Source organism: Dama dama, chromosome 13 (assembly GCF_033118175.1).
Source record: "Dama dama isolate Ldn47 chromosome 13, ASM3311817v1, whole genome shotgun sequence".
In the NCBI taxonomy this organism is placed as follows: Eukaryota; Metazoa; Chordata; class Mammalia; order Artiodactyla; family Cervidae; genus Dama; species Dama dama.
The window spans coordinates 62,204,315-62,219,549 of NC_083693.1; the positions used below are offsets into that span (position 1 = coordinate 62,204,315).

Genomic DNA, 15,235 nt, shown 5'->3' on the forward strand with positions numbered 1-15,235 from the left:
CAGTTTATATACACTTTAAAATTTTGATATTTTCAATATAGTTTATGAACTTCACTGGTTTTAGTTATAAGGTTCCCTTGATCTGTTTTATAGATGAGGAAACAGCAGGACTTCTCTCTTTTGTTTAGGATATTTCAGAGTAGTGAAAATAATCTAAGCTTTATTATTCTTATGGTTAACTCAGTATATAGCACATAATAGAAGTTTATTTGAAATGTAATAATTTACTCAAGGTACATTCTTGTGATTCATACAGTGAAGAATGTATTTTTTGTAGGTAAGTCCTATTTATATTCAAACAATCAAAAATTATTTCAGTTTAATTTTCTACTATGATAATCTGTTATGATTGGTATCATTTCATTTTAATGAGCACTGTATAAAACAACTATTTCTGTGTACTGTGATTTGCATGTTCTGTTTCATGTATTCAAGTATCCCACTGATAGAGACTCAGTCTTTCTGAACAAGGAAGTATGAGGACTGTGTTGATAAATGTTTGCTCTTCTTAAGTGCCATATTGTCTATATTTTTGTCATAATTTTTATAACTAGGATTGTGGTAGAACCTGTACTTAGATACTTCTTAAGTAAGTGATTTTCTGAAATTTTCTTTACTAAAAAAGTAGAAAACTTCATGAAGCATTTGTAGATAACTGTGGATCAATTTGCTAAATCTCTGCAGACCCACGTTAGAAATAGGAAACGTGGGTCTGAAAATGCCATCTCTTTTTTTTTTTTTTTTTTCATGAAGTTTAGAGGAGGTGTGCAGGTTTCTAGGGTATAAATGATCTAGGAAGATACTTGCTGAAAGAGATTAATACAAGGATTGGCATCTGGAAATTCTTGGTGCATATTTGTTGGTCAAATTTTAAAAGTTAAATATTTTTAATTTTTTTTTAAACCTTTAAAAAGAGATTTTAAAAGTCTTCGGGGACAAAGCAGTTTCCTTTCATAAATCAATTCTTCTAGGGTCTAAAGTATAGGTAAAACCTATGATTATAATTTTATTGTTGGTGAATGAGAAAAAATAAGACTTAAGAAGCAGTTATACAGACAGTATTCTGAGTGCCTTATAACTTTTAATCCTCACAATAAACCTTGGAGGTATCATACTGGTATTTTCTACATTTTATGAAAGTAGAGGTAAGGAAAGATTAAAATATTTGCATAAGATTACAGAGTTAGTAAGTGCTTGAAAGCTGATTGGAACTTAGACAGCATGGCCCCAAAGTTCTTGGTGTAGTTTTCTAAATCTTTTTTTTTTTTTTTTTTAATGAATATTTCACTGGGTTTTTAAAATGCATGTATACTTATAACAGAGATTTAGTGGGTTGTGTTTTACATACTACTTTTTAATCTAGTCTTTTTTACTTAATGAGAACCACTTTCCTTATGAGTATACCAGACTGATAAATAGTATTTGTATCAGTAAATCTTATGGTTTATGTAAATAAACTAATTCCCTTGACTAACTGCTTTAATAACTGTTGAAATGGTTTCTTCTGTCAAATATACTTTCCCTATTTAGCACTTGCTGTGTACCAGATGATATGCATTTAATTTGAAGGAATAAAGGCCTGTAGAAGATATGTGTGTATTGACTTGGCCCTTAAGTTACTCACAAGTGTAGAAGAGGAAGCATGTGCTAAGAAGTGTTCTAAGTGCTGTAATACAAATACTTCTATTGTGTAGGCTTGTACATTGGTTATACACTGAACATTATCTCTAAGAAAACATCTAATTTAAAATCCCCCTAGCGTGAATACTTTTATGGTATGATCTAACTCCTCAGGCTCAGTCCCTGGTAGTTCCTAAGCGCTAGACAAACCTAAGTACTGATAATTTCCCAATGGGCAGTGTTGATTTATACTTTTATGATTGTAATACCTTTTCCACTTTTCATTTATCTGGTGAACTCATTCCTCAGGACCCATGTAGCTTAATGTTTTCTCTATGACACTTTTTCCAGTTCACCTAAACAGAACTGTTTTATCATTTGTGCCAGCACTCTACCTACATTTATTTCATTTTTCTTAGCACTAATAACACACCTTTGAATTTACGTCTCCTGTATCCTCTACATGTCTGTCATTTTCTGAGGCTTTTTAATTCTTTTTATCTTTGGAAAAACCCCTAATGCTGGGAAGGATTGAGGGCAGGAGGAGAAGGGGGAGGCAGAGGATCAGATGGTTGGGATGGCATCACTGACTCAGTGGACATGAGTGTGAGCAAGCTTCAAGAAATAGTGAAGGATAGGGAAGCCTGGAGTGCTGCAATGCATGGGGTCACAGAGAGGCAGACACAACTTAGCGACTGAAAAATACTCATCCTTAATACGTAGGAAAACAGTTCCATATGTATTAGGCACTCAGCCATTCTAATAATAGAATAAATTAGCTTTATAGTAGAAAAAGCTAATGAAAACATATTATGCATATGTTATCACCATGTGAAAGAAGTTTCTAATATAACATGGCAACTGTTTTAAAATTTATTTTCAGTCTTACCTTATTTCAAGTTTCTTATCTATATATTGACAATTTTTAATGTTAATATATGAGAATTGTTTATTTTCATACTACACATTTGAGAGTTACTTCCTCATTTAAAATTTTTTTTAAATAAGGCAATCTATATTTTTTTTCCTCCTGGTGATAAAATATATCAAGTTAAGCCTCTGTATTCGTTGATTTTGCAAAATTTAAATTAATTTCCGATGTTATTTACATATGTTTGTAAAAGTTTTTTTTTTTTTTTGCTGTACCTTGTGGCATGCGACATCTTAGTTCTCTGACCAGGGATCAAACCTATGGCCCCTGCATTAGAAGTGCAGAGTCTTAATCCATGGACTGCCAGGGTGGTCCCTATGGAAGTTTTAAAATCCATGTGTCAGTAGCCTACATTAGTTTTAAAAAACTTTGGGGGAAATCCAAAAGTTACGGTACATGTACAACCATCTCTGAGAATTAGGTTGAAGATGCAGGCCTGGGTCAGAGGCTAGGTCAAAATATGAAAGACTTCATGGAGACTGGATTTTAGTCTGAATGCAGGGTAAACATTGAAGTGATTTTGGGGATGAGGATGGGATATGATCCTGTTTACTATTTTTTCATGTTTATTTTTTAATATTTTTGATAGCAGTATTGAGGTGGGAGTGGGAGGAGATGATATCAGGACACAGGTTTATGTTTATTTTGGTAAATAATGAGGGCATGGAGCCATATTTAGAAGGTAGACTAAATTGGACCTGGTATCCAATGGAATGTAAGAAATAAGGTAGGTGGAAGAGATTGGGAAACTTAGCGGTTGACAATATCAAGATTAGAAATGCCTGAGGGTGTTGATTTGTGGATGAAAGTGATACACTTGAAGACATGTATATAAGGTTCCAATTTAAGATGGTGTAGATATTTTAGCTCCTCAGCTTTGTGTGTTTGATTAAAATTTGTATGTATGTGTGTATATATAAACTAATATGTGTAGATAAATGAAATTACATGTTTTTCAAAACAGTCTTTGCTTAAAATCTGTATTTCTTTATACAGAGTGTTGGCAAGTGAATCTGAAGTTTAGGGGAAAGGTTTGGGCTTTCCTGATGGCTCAAATGGTAAAGAATCTACCTGCAATGTAGGAGACCCAGGTTTGATCCCTGAGTTGGGAAGATCCCCTGGAAAAGGGAATGGCTTCCCGCTCCAGTATTCTTGCATGGAGAATTCCATGGACAGAGGAGCCTGATGGGCTACAGTCGCAAAATGTAGGACACACAAAGATCCCAAGTGGTGTAGGTTATTACTATAGAAAAGAAGGAGAAAAGGTGTGGGGTTTTTTTATTTTGTTTTAAGTCAGAGTTCCTTTGAAAGAAAAATGTGTAAGTAGAAATGTAATGTGGGATCTAAAGTTATGCTTTATATATAGAGCTTGTATTTTTATTGTCTTCCATTAGATTTAAAGACCATGTCCAGAATAATTTGCCTAGAGATCTTTTAACTGGTGAACAGTTTATTCAGCTGAGAAGGGAATTAGCTTCTGTAAATGGGCATAGTGGTGATGATGGTCCTCCTGGTGATGATCTGCCATCAGGAATAGAAGACATAACTGATCCAGCAAAGGTAACCAGACTTACTAAAAAAAAAATTTCCATGTGTGAGAAACTATAGACTTTATGTTCCTTGACTGCATGTGTGGTATGATTTGTAGCTCTTATAAAATTGATTTCTGATTAAGGTAGGTAGGAATTCTTTAGCTGCTGCTGCTGCTAAGTCGCTTCACTTGTGTCTGACTGTGCGACCCCATAGACAGCAGTCCACCAGGCTCCCCCGTCCCTGGGATTCTCCAGGCAAGAACACTGGAGTGGGTTGCCATTTCCTCCTCCAGTGCATGAAAGTGGAAAGTGAAAGTGAAGTCGCTCAGTCGTGTCCGACTCTTGGCAACCACATGGACTGCAGCCTACCAGGCTCCTCCATCCGTGGGGTTTTCCAGGCAAGAGTACTGGAGTGGGGTGCCATTGCCTTCTCCAGGAATTCTTTAGCTAGTGTGGTTTAAATATAGATTTAAAGCAGATGATCTGTTTTACTAAGAGACACCTGAAACTAAATTAGTGTAAAAGGATAATTTCACCTATGTTGTGATGTACTAGACCTGTTGTTTTTTTTTAAGGCATGTAGAAAAGTGGTTTATTATGAAAATCTGTTACTAATTTCAGTATCATTAATTGTACTTTGCACATAATTGATAACAGAAACCCATCACTAAGATTAAAGTGTGGATAATACTTAAATGTAAGCAGTGATATTTTAAAATTTTAGTATGTAACTTACATGTTTAAATTCTTTTCTTCCCAAGCTTATTACAGAAATAGAAAATATGAGACATAGAATCATTGAAATTCATCAAGAAATGTTTAATTATAATGAGCATGAAGTTAGTAAAAGGTGGACATTTGAAGAAGGTGTAAGTGTTTTTGCTTTTTTTTTGTTGTCGTTAATAGGCTTCAAAATACAGATAGGAATAATGTATTTTTCTTTTAGTTTTGAGTGATGTCTCTGCTTTTTATTTTCACTTGTTTAAGTAATGTTTGTTGCATTTATGGCTGCCATTATCAATTTTCTGTTATCAACTTTAGAAATATTCAGATTTATTTGAATTGCAAGTTACCTGTTTAATCTGAACCATTTTATTACAATTCAGTTTCTAAAATGAACTTCATTGAGTCATTTCATGTAATATAACAAAATATGCCTATTTTAAATAGAGTAAAATGAGGGCTTTTATTTCTTTAAGCATTTTATTGAGATGTAATTCACATGTACTAAAGTGTACACTTTAGTAGTTGTTAATATATTCACAGATATGTACCTACAGATAATTTTAGAACATTTAATTAATGTTAATTTTAGGACATTTTCATCATTCTTGAAAAACTCTTTAGCTTTTACCCCTCACCTGCTTACTCTTCCCTACTACCAACTCTAAGGTACCACTAACCTTCTATAGATTTCCCTGTTCTGGCCTTTTATATGAATGGAATCATGTAGTATGTGTTGTTATTTTTTTTGTGATTGGCTAGTAAAATGGCATTTGACAAGCATTGTGATTATCACAACAGTCAGCTTATGGGACTGTCCTGTCACCTCAAAAGGGCCCCTTTGGCTCCTTGTCAAGTCAGTAACCACCTGACTCAGCCCCAGGCAACTGCTTATCTGCCTTTTTTTTTTTTTAATATTCACTTTTTTTCTTTAGATTCCACATATAGGTGATAGGACATAGTATTTGTCTTTATCATTCTGACTTTCACTAAGTATGATAGTCTAGTTACATCTGTGTTGCAGAAAATGGCATTATTTCATTCTTTTTTATGGCTGAGTAGTATTCCATTGATGTGTGTCTGTATGTGTGTGTGTGTGTGTGTGTATATATATATATATATACCACATCACTTTATCCATTCATCTGTGATGGACACTGATCTGCTTTCCGTTACTCTTGTATAATTGTTGAGTTCTAAAATACTCAGCAAAGAATAAAATTTTCTGAACATAAAATTGTGTAGTTCTCTTAAAATGACTGGATAATTGGAAAATAATTTTGTTCCTTCAATTTATAAAACCTAAGTAATTAAAGGGATTTTAACTTTAAAAATCTTTTTAATCATGAGATGTGGTGATTAAACTTTTCTGGTTCATTATTATTTTTATAATTGAAACAATTTGCATTACTGTAGTAATGCATGTTTTGGTGGTGGTTTACTTTCATTGTTATGCCATGCTTCTATTACAGATTAAAAGACCATATTTTCATGTGAAACCATTGGAAAAGGCACAACTGAAAAACTGGAAAGAATACTTAGAATTTGAAATTGAAAATGGGACTCATGAACGAGTTGTAGTTCTCTTTGAGAGATGTGTCATATCATGTGCCCTCTATGAGGAGTTTTGGATTAAGGTAAGAAAATTATATGGTCTGAAACTTGAATATATTATAAACATTGATCTAGTGACTAACCTTTTTTGTACTTCTGTTGAATGTTGTTCATATAACTATATCTGTTGCATTAGGAGATGGTCTGCTTGCAACCAGATTTGACTGCTGCATATGCCAACCTCGTTGCCTCTCCGTCCTTCCTTACAGAAACTAGTCTAGTGGTTCAATAAAGGTGCTGAATGGGTTTAAAAATAGAATTTTATCGTTCTGTCACATATTTAATGGCTTGTTCAACTGTAAATTATTCAGTATTTCCTCTGTTTCTGTATGTAGTATGCCAAGTACATGGAAAATCATAGCATTGAAGGAGTGAGGCATGTCTTCAGCAGAGCTTGCACTATTCATCTCCCAAAGAAACCCATGGTGCATATGCTTTGGGCAGCTTTTGAGGAACAGCAGGGTAAGAATGAGGAAATTCAGTTGATATTTTGGGATTTAAGTTACTTTGGGACAAAGATATAGGAACTGAGTCTCGGGAACTGGTGTAAAGCAGAGGTCAGGTAAACTTTTTCTATGAAGGGCCAGATGGTAATTATTTTGACTTTGCAGGCTATATGGTCTCTTTCCTAACAACTCTGCCATGGTAGCCTCAAAAATAGCCATAGAAAATACATAGACAAATGAGCATGACTATTTTCCATTTAAAAAAAAAAAAAATGATCAGATGACTGGATTTAGCCTGTGGGCTGTTATTTGCCAATACATGGCATAAAGGATGTTTCCTAAGTTTAATCAAAAGCACAAATATTTAATTACTATTTCTAGGTAATATTAATGAAGCCAGGAATATCTTGAGAACATTTGAAGAATGTGTTCTAGGATTGGCAATGGTTCGTTTGAGAAGAGTAAGCTTAGAACGACGTCATGGAAATATGGAAGAAGCTGAACGTTTGCTTCAGGAAGCCATTAAGAATGCCAAATCAAATAATGAATCATCATTTTATGCTATCAAACTAGCCCGACATCTTTTCAAAATACAAAAAAACCTTCCAAAATCAAGAAAGGTGCTTTTGGAAGCTATTGAAAGAGACAAAGTATGTATTTGTTTTTTATTAGAGTATCTTCCATTAAAAAAAAAAAATTGGTCTTTCTTGGTTGTTTTTTCATTTTGGCAACTATGATGAAAGATTTGGTCTGTATGTAATATATTTTATTACTAAGTGAAGACAACAGTCCCTCTAAACTGATGTTGCCGTTCTTTCAAAAATTTTTCACATTATTATGCATTAAAACATTGAGAAAATTAACATTATTGGATTAAAACTATGGCTAATATTGTTTACACTTTCCATTTTCTCCACATTCAGAAATTTTATGGCAAATTTACCGATTATTAAGTAGATTAGAGGGCCTGGGAGAAACTATAAACAAAGGCATGGTAATTGCCTACATTGTAGCACATGTAGCAGTGAGATTATTCTCCTCTTATGTAAAGTATATAAAGTATTTCCTTTTATATATCAATTAATGCCAAAAGACAGTGCCTGGGAAATTTCTCATTTTTTAATTTTCAGCAAATACCGTGTCTGTTTAGCACCCAGGTTTATAACAGGTTTGCTTCCAGCTGCAGTTGAGGATGATCATCTGTGGTTGTGAAGATTTAGATTACTGGGGCATGTAGAGATCATTTTTTAGTGTTTTACTTCATATTTGTTGTGGTAGGTCAAGCACACTAAACAGGATATAGGATTTTAATTTATTGGCATTTAACAATATGCATAGTTTAGAAGATTCTATCTACCAATGTGTGTGTTAGTTTTTTTAACCTGTTTATATGTATGTTGAAAATATTTAACATGAGTTACGTGTTAATACAATTTTCAATATTGAATTTTTTAAGTTGAGACATGAACATTAAGGCATTTTAAATATCTGTGGTCTAATCAAAATATCTTAGGAATATGTGATTAATTGGTACTGCTTTTTACACAGGAGAACACAAAGTTATACCTCAATTTACTTGAAATGGAATATAGTGGTGACCTCAAACAAAATGAAGAAAATATCCTAAATTGTTTTGACAAAGCTATACATGGTTCATTACCTATTAAAATGAGAATTACATTTTCTCAGAGAAAAGTGGAATTTCTTGAAGATTTTGGTTCAGATGTTAATAAGTAAGATCTTAATTATATATTATCTATTTGAATAGTAAAAGAACATTGATTATTTTGGATGGGACTTTGATGATGAGTACAAAGTAGTATATTGTTAAATTTTAAATGTTTCCTAGGTTCCTTTTTTCCTTAGGTATATATATGGGGGTAAATTCAATTTTGAAAACGTTTATGTGCTTAATAAGAGGACATATGGTTTGTCTTTCCTTCAAAACTATTTTCAGAATTTTAGCGTGGTAATTTTAAACAATGAGCAGATGAGAGAAGGCAGGAAGCAGGAATTCTGTGAGAAACAGAGCGAGTGAAGGAGTGAACCGTGAAACACAGAAACATTTGATATATAGGTCACCAAGGCTGTATGTGGTTAATCTGGAATAGGAATGCAATCTCAGGTTGGAGAAGAATGAGTGTGGTGCTAAGATCATGCTTAATGACCTAATTTTCATGTATTGTAACAAGCTAAAAGATAAGGGTGGTAAGAGTTTCCCCTAGCGAAAAGGACAAGTTTAAGATTTAAATTTGCAAAATAGAGAGTAGAAATACTGATGAGAACATTGCTGCCATTCCTTTCTTACCTGATTCTAGTATAGAAATACCCTAATTCCTGTTAGGCAAGTGTGGAAACATTTTTGATGGCTGAGTAAGATTTTAATTAAACTAAAAATATTTAACATGAGTTACCTTTTAATACAGTTGTATATATGTGCTTGGCATATTAAATGTTTTATAATTACCTAATGTGAAACACATTGACAGTCTATAAGGAGGGGAAAAGGTACTGTTCTCTTTATAGACAAAGAGGCTAAAGAGAGATTAGGCAGTTTTTCCAAGGTCACTTAGCTATTTGTGCAGCTGGGATTAGAACCTACTACAGGGCCTATGTTCTTAACCACCTTATGTGATGGTTAAGAAGATACCTATATGTGTCTTTGTTTGTTTTGCACTGAAGAAAGTATACAAAAGAAATGGCATATGTAATTCCATCTTTTAATCTAGGTGGATGGTATGGTGATAGATGTATGTATGTGAGGTAGTATATAGCTATTAAGAAGGCTGTGATCTCTTTGGAACAGAAGCGATTTGGCAACTTTCACAGAAGAGGTGGGGTTTCATTTAGTTGTTACTGGATTCTGATAAGCTTTGTTCAGTCGCTCAGTCATGTCCGACTCTTTGCAACTCCATGGACTGCAGCACACCAGACCTCCCTGTCCACCGTCTCATGCAGTTTGCACAAACTCATCTCCATTGAATCAATGATGCCATCGAACCATCTCGTCCTCTGTCGTCCCTGTCTCCTCCTGCCTTCTATCTTTCCCAGCATCAGAGTCTCCTCCAGTGAATCAGCTCTTCACATCAGGTGGCCAAAGCATTGAAGCTTCAGCATCAGTCCTTCCAGTGAATATTCAGGACTGATTTCCTTTAGGATGGACTGGTTTGATCCCCTTGCAGTCCAAGGGACTCTCGAGAGTCTTCACCAGCACCACAGTTCAAAAGCATCAATTCCTCAGTGCTCAGCTGACAAACTTAGGAGAGGCTATAAGTGGTGAAAGCAAATGAAAGTTAATGTAAAAGTAACATCTTTTACATTGGATTGGAGGGTTTTATGAAGCAGTGAAAGCTTGATGCTAAATGTGCTGTCTTGAAAGCTAGACTGAGTTCAGAGCACATGTGGTACATGGTTGACAGTAGGAAGCAGTTAAGAGTTTTGACTGAGATGAAATGACATTTAAATTTGGCAGTAATACAGAGACAAATCTGAGATGCCAGTTAGGCCCTTGCGAATAGAATTGTGGAGGGTCTGAGTATCAGGTCTGTTGTATATGAAATTTTAAAAAGAAATGATATGGAAAATGAGCTGCTTAGATATTTAAATATAACTGTAATGAATTAATAAGAATTAATGTTCAAGTCAGACAAATGCAGGCTTAAATCCTAGCTCTTAATGTTTTGTATTCCTCAGTTTCCAGATTCTCTCAAATGAATATTGAGTCTCTCGTTGCCAACCCACAAGTTGTTAAATGTCTTAAGGAAGTTGTATGTGTGTTTTACTTGCTCAGTTCAGTTCAGTTGCTCAGTGGTGTCCGACTCTTTGCAACCCCATGCACTACAGCACACTAGGCCTCCCTGTCCATCACCAACTCCCAGAGGTTACTCAAACTCACGTCTATTGAGTCGGTGATGCTATCCAACCATCTCATCCTGTCATCCCCTTCTCCTCCTGCCTTCAATCTTTCCCAGCATCAGGATCTTTTCAAATGAGTCAGTTCTTCCCATCAGGTGGCCAAAGTATTAGAGTTTCAGCCTCAGCATCAGTCCTTCCAATGAACACCCAGGACTTATGTCCTTCAGGATGGACTGGTTGGATCTCCTTGCAGTCCAAGGGACTCTCAAGAGTCTTCTCCAACACCACAGTTCAAAAGCATCAATTCTTCGGCACTCAGCTTTCTTTATGGTCCACATCCATACTTTATGGTCTCACATCCATACTTACCTACTGGAAAAACCATAACTTTGTTGAGACGGACCTTTGTTGGCAAAGTAATGTCTCTGCTCTTTAATATGCTATCTAAGTTGGTCATAATTTTTCCAAGGAGCAAGCATCTTTTAATTTCATGACTGCAGCCACCATCTGAAGTGATTTTGGAGCCCAAGGGAAAAAAATCTATTTTCACTGTTTCCCCATCTATTTGCCATGAAGTGATGGGACCAGATGCCATGATCTTAGTTTTCTGAATGTTGAGTTTTAAGCCAACTTTTTCACTCTCCTTTCACTTTCATCAAGAGGTGTTCTTCTTTTTCTGCCATAAGTGTTGTGTCATTTGCATATCTGAGGTTATTGATATTTCTCCCAGCAGTCTTGATTGCAGCCTGTGCTTCATCCAGTCCAGCATTTCACATGATGTACTCTGCATATAAGTTAAATAAGCAGGGTGACAGTATACAGCCTTGACGTACTCCTTTCCCGATTTGGAACCAGTCTGTTGCTCCATGTCCAGTTTCAGCTGTTGCTTCTTGGCCTGTGTACAGATTTCTCAGGAGGCAGGTCAGGTGTGGTCTGGTATTCCCACCTCTCTAAGAATTTTCCACAGTTTGTTGTGATCCACACAATCAAAGGCTTTGGAATAGTCAATGAAGCAGAAATAGATATTCTTCTGGAATTCTCTTGCTTTTTCGATGATCCAATGGATGTTGGAAGTTTGATCTCTGGTTCTTTCTGCCTTTTCTAAATCCAGCTTGAACATCTGGAAGTTCACAGTTCACGTACTGTTGAAGCCTAGCTTGGAGAATTTTGAGCATTACTTTGCTAGCATGTGAGATGAGTGCAATTGTGCAGTAGTTTGAACATTCTTTGGCATTGCCTTTCTCTGGGATTGTAATGAAACTGACCTTTTCCAATCCTGTGGCCACTGCTGAGTTTTCCAAATGTGCTGGCATATTGAGTGCAGCACATTCACAGCATCAACTTTTAGGATTTGAAATAGCTCAACTGGAATTCCATCACCTCCACTAGCTTTGTTTGTAGTGATGCTTCCTAAGGCCCACTTCGCATTCCAGGATGTCTGGCTCTAGGTCAGTGATCATAGCATCGTGATTATCTGGGTCGTGAAGATCTTTTCTTTATAGTTCTTCTGTGTATTCTTGCCACCTCTTCTTAGTATCTTCTGCTTCTAACAGGTCCATACCATTCCTGTTAGTCGCTTAGTCATGTCCAAGTCTTTGTGACCCCTTGGACCATAGTCCACCAGGCTCCCCTGTCCATGATATTCTCCAGGCACGAATACTGGAGTGGGTTGCTGTTCCCTTCTCCAAGTGTCACTGGTAATAGCTACTAAATGTGTACATATGCAGGCTGTTCAGGGAAGTTGAACATGCATATAAATATCAAGGTCATTTTCAGAGAAATTTTAATCTCTGTATTCTCTTTCAGAGAAACCTGTGTTCAGGTTTATATTTACCTTAAAAAATAAGGCCATCTTTGCATTTCTAAAAAATATTTAAAAAGTGATTCCCTGGTGTTCAGTCTGGGTTAGCAGTCAGTGCTCAAAAAAAGGAAAAAGAAAATTACAAAATCATTGATTTTAAAGTCAGTTTTGCTTCAAGTGACATTGTTTTTGAAGTTGTAAGTTCCAGGTGAAACCTGTAATACATAGCCCATTAAAATTTTTTATTAAAAATTATCTTTTTAAGCAATGATTATTAAGTATTTTGAAATTTTTAGTTCTCATTCAGTTTATCACATAGCCAAAGTTTAAATATACTTTATCCTAACTGGTGGCAGGTGTCTTTAGTAAGCATTGTTAAATTAGATTTCAGAAGTACACGAATTATAAAACTGTCAGAATTCAAGGTTGTGCTAGACAAAAACAGTGTCAAGGTCGCTGTCTTTGTCCTGTGATATAGCTCCTTAGGCCCTTCCCATGTGTTAAAAATGATAAACACACAGGTCTTGACCAGCGTCCCCTCAAGCTCTAGCCCACTGTAGTGCAGAGAACAGGCACTTCTTCAGTATCTGTCAAAAATCCTGGGACTTACTGATCCTGTTTTGGGTCATGTGATCACCTCTGAACCAGTTATTGGTCAGAGACATCTAGTAAGGTAATTGGCCAGGCCTATATCTCTGAAGCCTCATTTGAACCACATGGACTGAGAAGGAAAGTGCAAGGCAAGCAAATAGAAAAGGTATTTAGGGCTAGGTTTGTCTGCTTGCTTGTTTTTTTTTCCTAAGCAATGTTCATTTCTACTTGCTTTTGTTTCCCTGAGTGGAAGTAACTTGAAAACCTAGAAAAGTTTTAAGTTTGGCTTCTGTGTATTCCAGTGGATTGTTTCTCCTTCCCTCACAGGCTTTTGAATGCTTATGATGAACATCAAACACTCCTAAAAGAGCAGGATTCTTTAAAAAGAAAAGCAGAAAACGGGTATGTAACTTCCTGCTGAATCAGGAAAGGAAGCTTAAAAAAACAGTTCATAGTGGAAATCCCTTTAAAAATAATTATTACCTTTATATTGTGGTAATTTACTTTTTTCATGATTTGAAATCATATAAAACAGTGTGACCAAGAACTTCAGCTTTATACAAAGGTGACATTCGTCCATTTGTTAAAGTACTTATCTATGGGAGTTCTGAAAGTTTCCATTTTTACCTTTTATTTAGATCAGAAGAACCAGAGGAAAAGAAAGCACACACAGAAGATACAACTTCATCATCTACACAGATGATTGATGGTGATTTGCAGGCAAATCAAGCTGCGTATAATTATAGTGCCTGGTATCAGGTAAGTTTACATAATTATAATTGATTTTTTTGGTTAATAGATGTTACTCGAAATTATATATATAAATTAGGGTAGTCTTTTTTTCCTTCTTTAGGGTTAAAAAAACAACCTCTTTACTTTTGATCTGTGTGTAAATACATTGTCTTTTATGATTAAGACTTGGAATTTCAGCAGTGAACACATGCTTGTTTTCTTTAAATAGAAGCCTGCCTTAATTAAATTTTTATATATGGAACCCAGTCATAGCTCTTGTATGCTGATACGTTTGCTTTTTCTTTTCAGTACAATTATCAGAATCCTTGGAATTATGGACAGTATTATCCTCCTCCTCCAACCTGATAAGAAAATCAAGTATCAGTTGGGAGTGTGTGAAAAGTATGAAATTATTTTTTTTTAATGAGGGATGTAAACATAGTACAAGCTTGTTGTATTTGATAACTTGTCTTCCCTGTTTTTGTGTAACATGATTTGTTTAGTAATAGGGGAAAATGTCACTTAGTAGCTTACCACAGATACTATTTCCTACCATTTATAAAATTTACTTTTTATTGGAGAACTATTTTTTTGATTTTTTTGCATTAAGTGGTCTAGAATTCTTTTGCAATGCATTTGCAACAGAGTTTTGTAGCCTTAAGGGTAGGAAAAAAAACTGACTGCAAATCATGTCAGTGTAGTACAAGATTCTGAAAACACATAAGGGCTGGTTATTAAGGATTTACCTCCTCTTTAAAAAAAATGGATTTTTAACCTTTGCTGACAAGATACTGTCTGTGTGTTTTGATTATACTTGTGAATTTGGATCTAACAGCAGAAACAATTCCTGTTAAAATATTGTCTTGGAATAGAGATAATAAATGAGGAAATGGAATCTTTGCATCCCTTTGAAAAAATGAAAATCATATCAAAACTATGTTGTTGCGGGAGACTTTGTATTTGGAATATTCATGTTAAACTTGTGAGCAAGCTTTCATTTTGATCAAACTGATCATCTTCATTTTTGTAATAAAACTGAAGACTCATCCAATAATTGTTACGGATTTATTCGGGGGGAAATCACTTAAAAATTTATATTCACCATGCTTAGTGGTTTGTTTTAATATTAAATTTATATTCACCATGATTCTGAAGTATACTTCTCTTGAATTCAGCTGTTATCTTCTTGACAGAATTTCTTAAGTTTTGTAGCTTTTTGCTTCTTCTCAGTCTCTATGCTTTTGCCTGCCTTATACAGAAACATTTAAATATTTTAAGATGAGTGTCTCTAGCAAGGCTGTCCAGACAAATTTAGTGTTATTCCCTTGGTTTGGTGAACTCTTAGTACTGGTTAACCTAATCAGAACATTAATACATTTATACCACACAA

At 35.0% G+C, this 15,235-nt stretch overlaps 1 protein-coding gene and 1 non-coding gene across 6 annotated transcripts in view; both read left to right on the plus strand.

The window, feature by feature from the left end:
• Positions 1-14,999, plus strand: part of PRPF39 (pre-mRNA processing factor 39) — a 34,865-nt gene extending 19,866 nt beyond the window's left edge. For all 5 annotated transcript variants that reach the window (XM_061159221.1, XM_061159224.1, XM_061159222.1 and 2 more), the window contains 9 exons: positions 3,946-4,111; positions 4,845-4,952; positions 6,279-6,443; positions 6,756-6,882; positions 7,248-7,516; positions 8,415-8,599; positions 13,441-13,515; positions 13,752-13,872; positions 14,155-14,999. In XM_061159221.1, the coding sequence (XP_061015204.1) occupies positions 3,946-4,111; positions 4,845-4,952; positions 6,279-6,443; positions 6,756-6,882; positions 7,248-7,516; positions 8,415-8,599; positions 13,441-13,515; positions 13,752-13,872; positions 14,155-14,211 (1,273 nt within the window). In that variant the 3' untranslated portion in view covers positions 14,212-14,999. The remainder of the gene's footprint in view (positions 1-3,945; positions 4,112-4,844; positions 4,953-6,278; positions 6,444-6,755; positions 6,883-7,247; positions 7,517-8,414; positions 8,600-13,440; positions 13,516-13,751; positions 13,873-14,154) is intronic.
• Positions 7,592-7,677, plus strand: LOC133068737 (small nucleolar RNA SNORD127). Its single transcript, XR_009695688.1, has one exon. It is a non-coding gene; the product is annotated as a small nucleolar RNA SNORD127 (small nucleolar RNA).
• Positions 15,000-15,235: the final 236 nt, after the last annotated feature.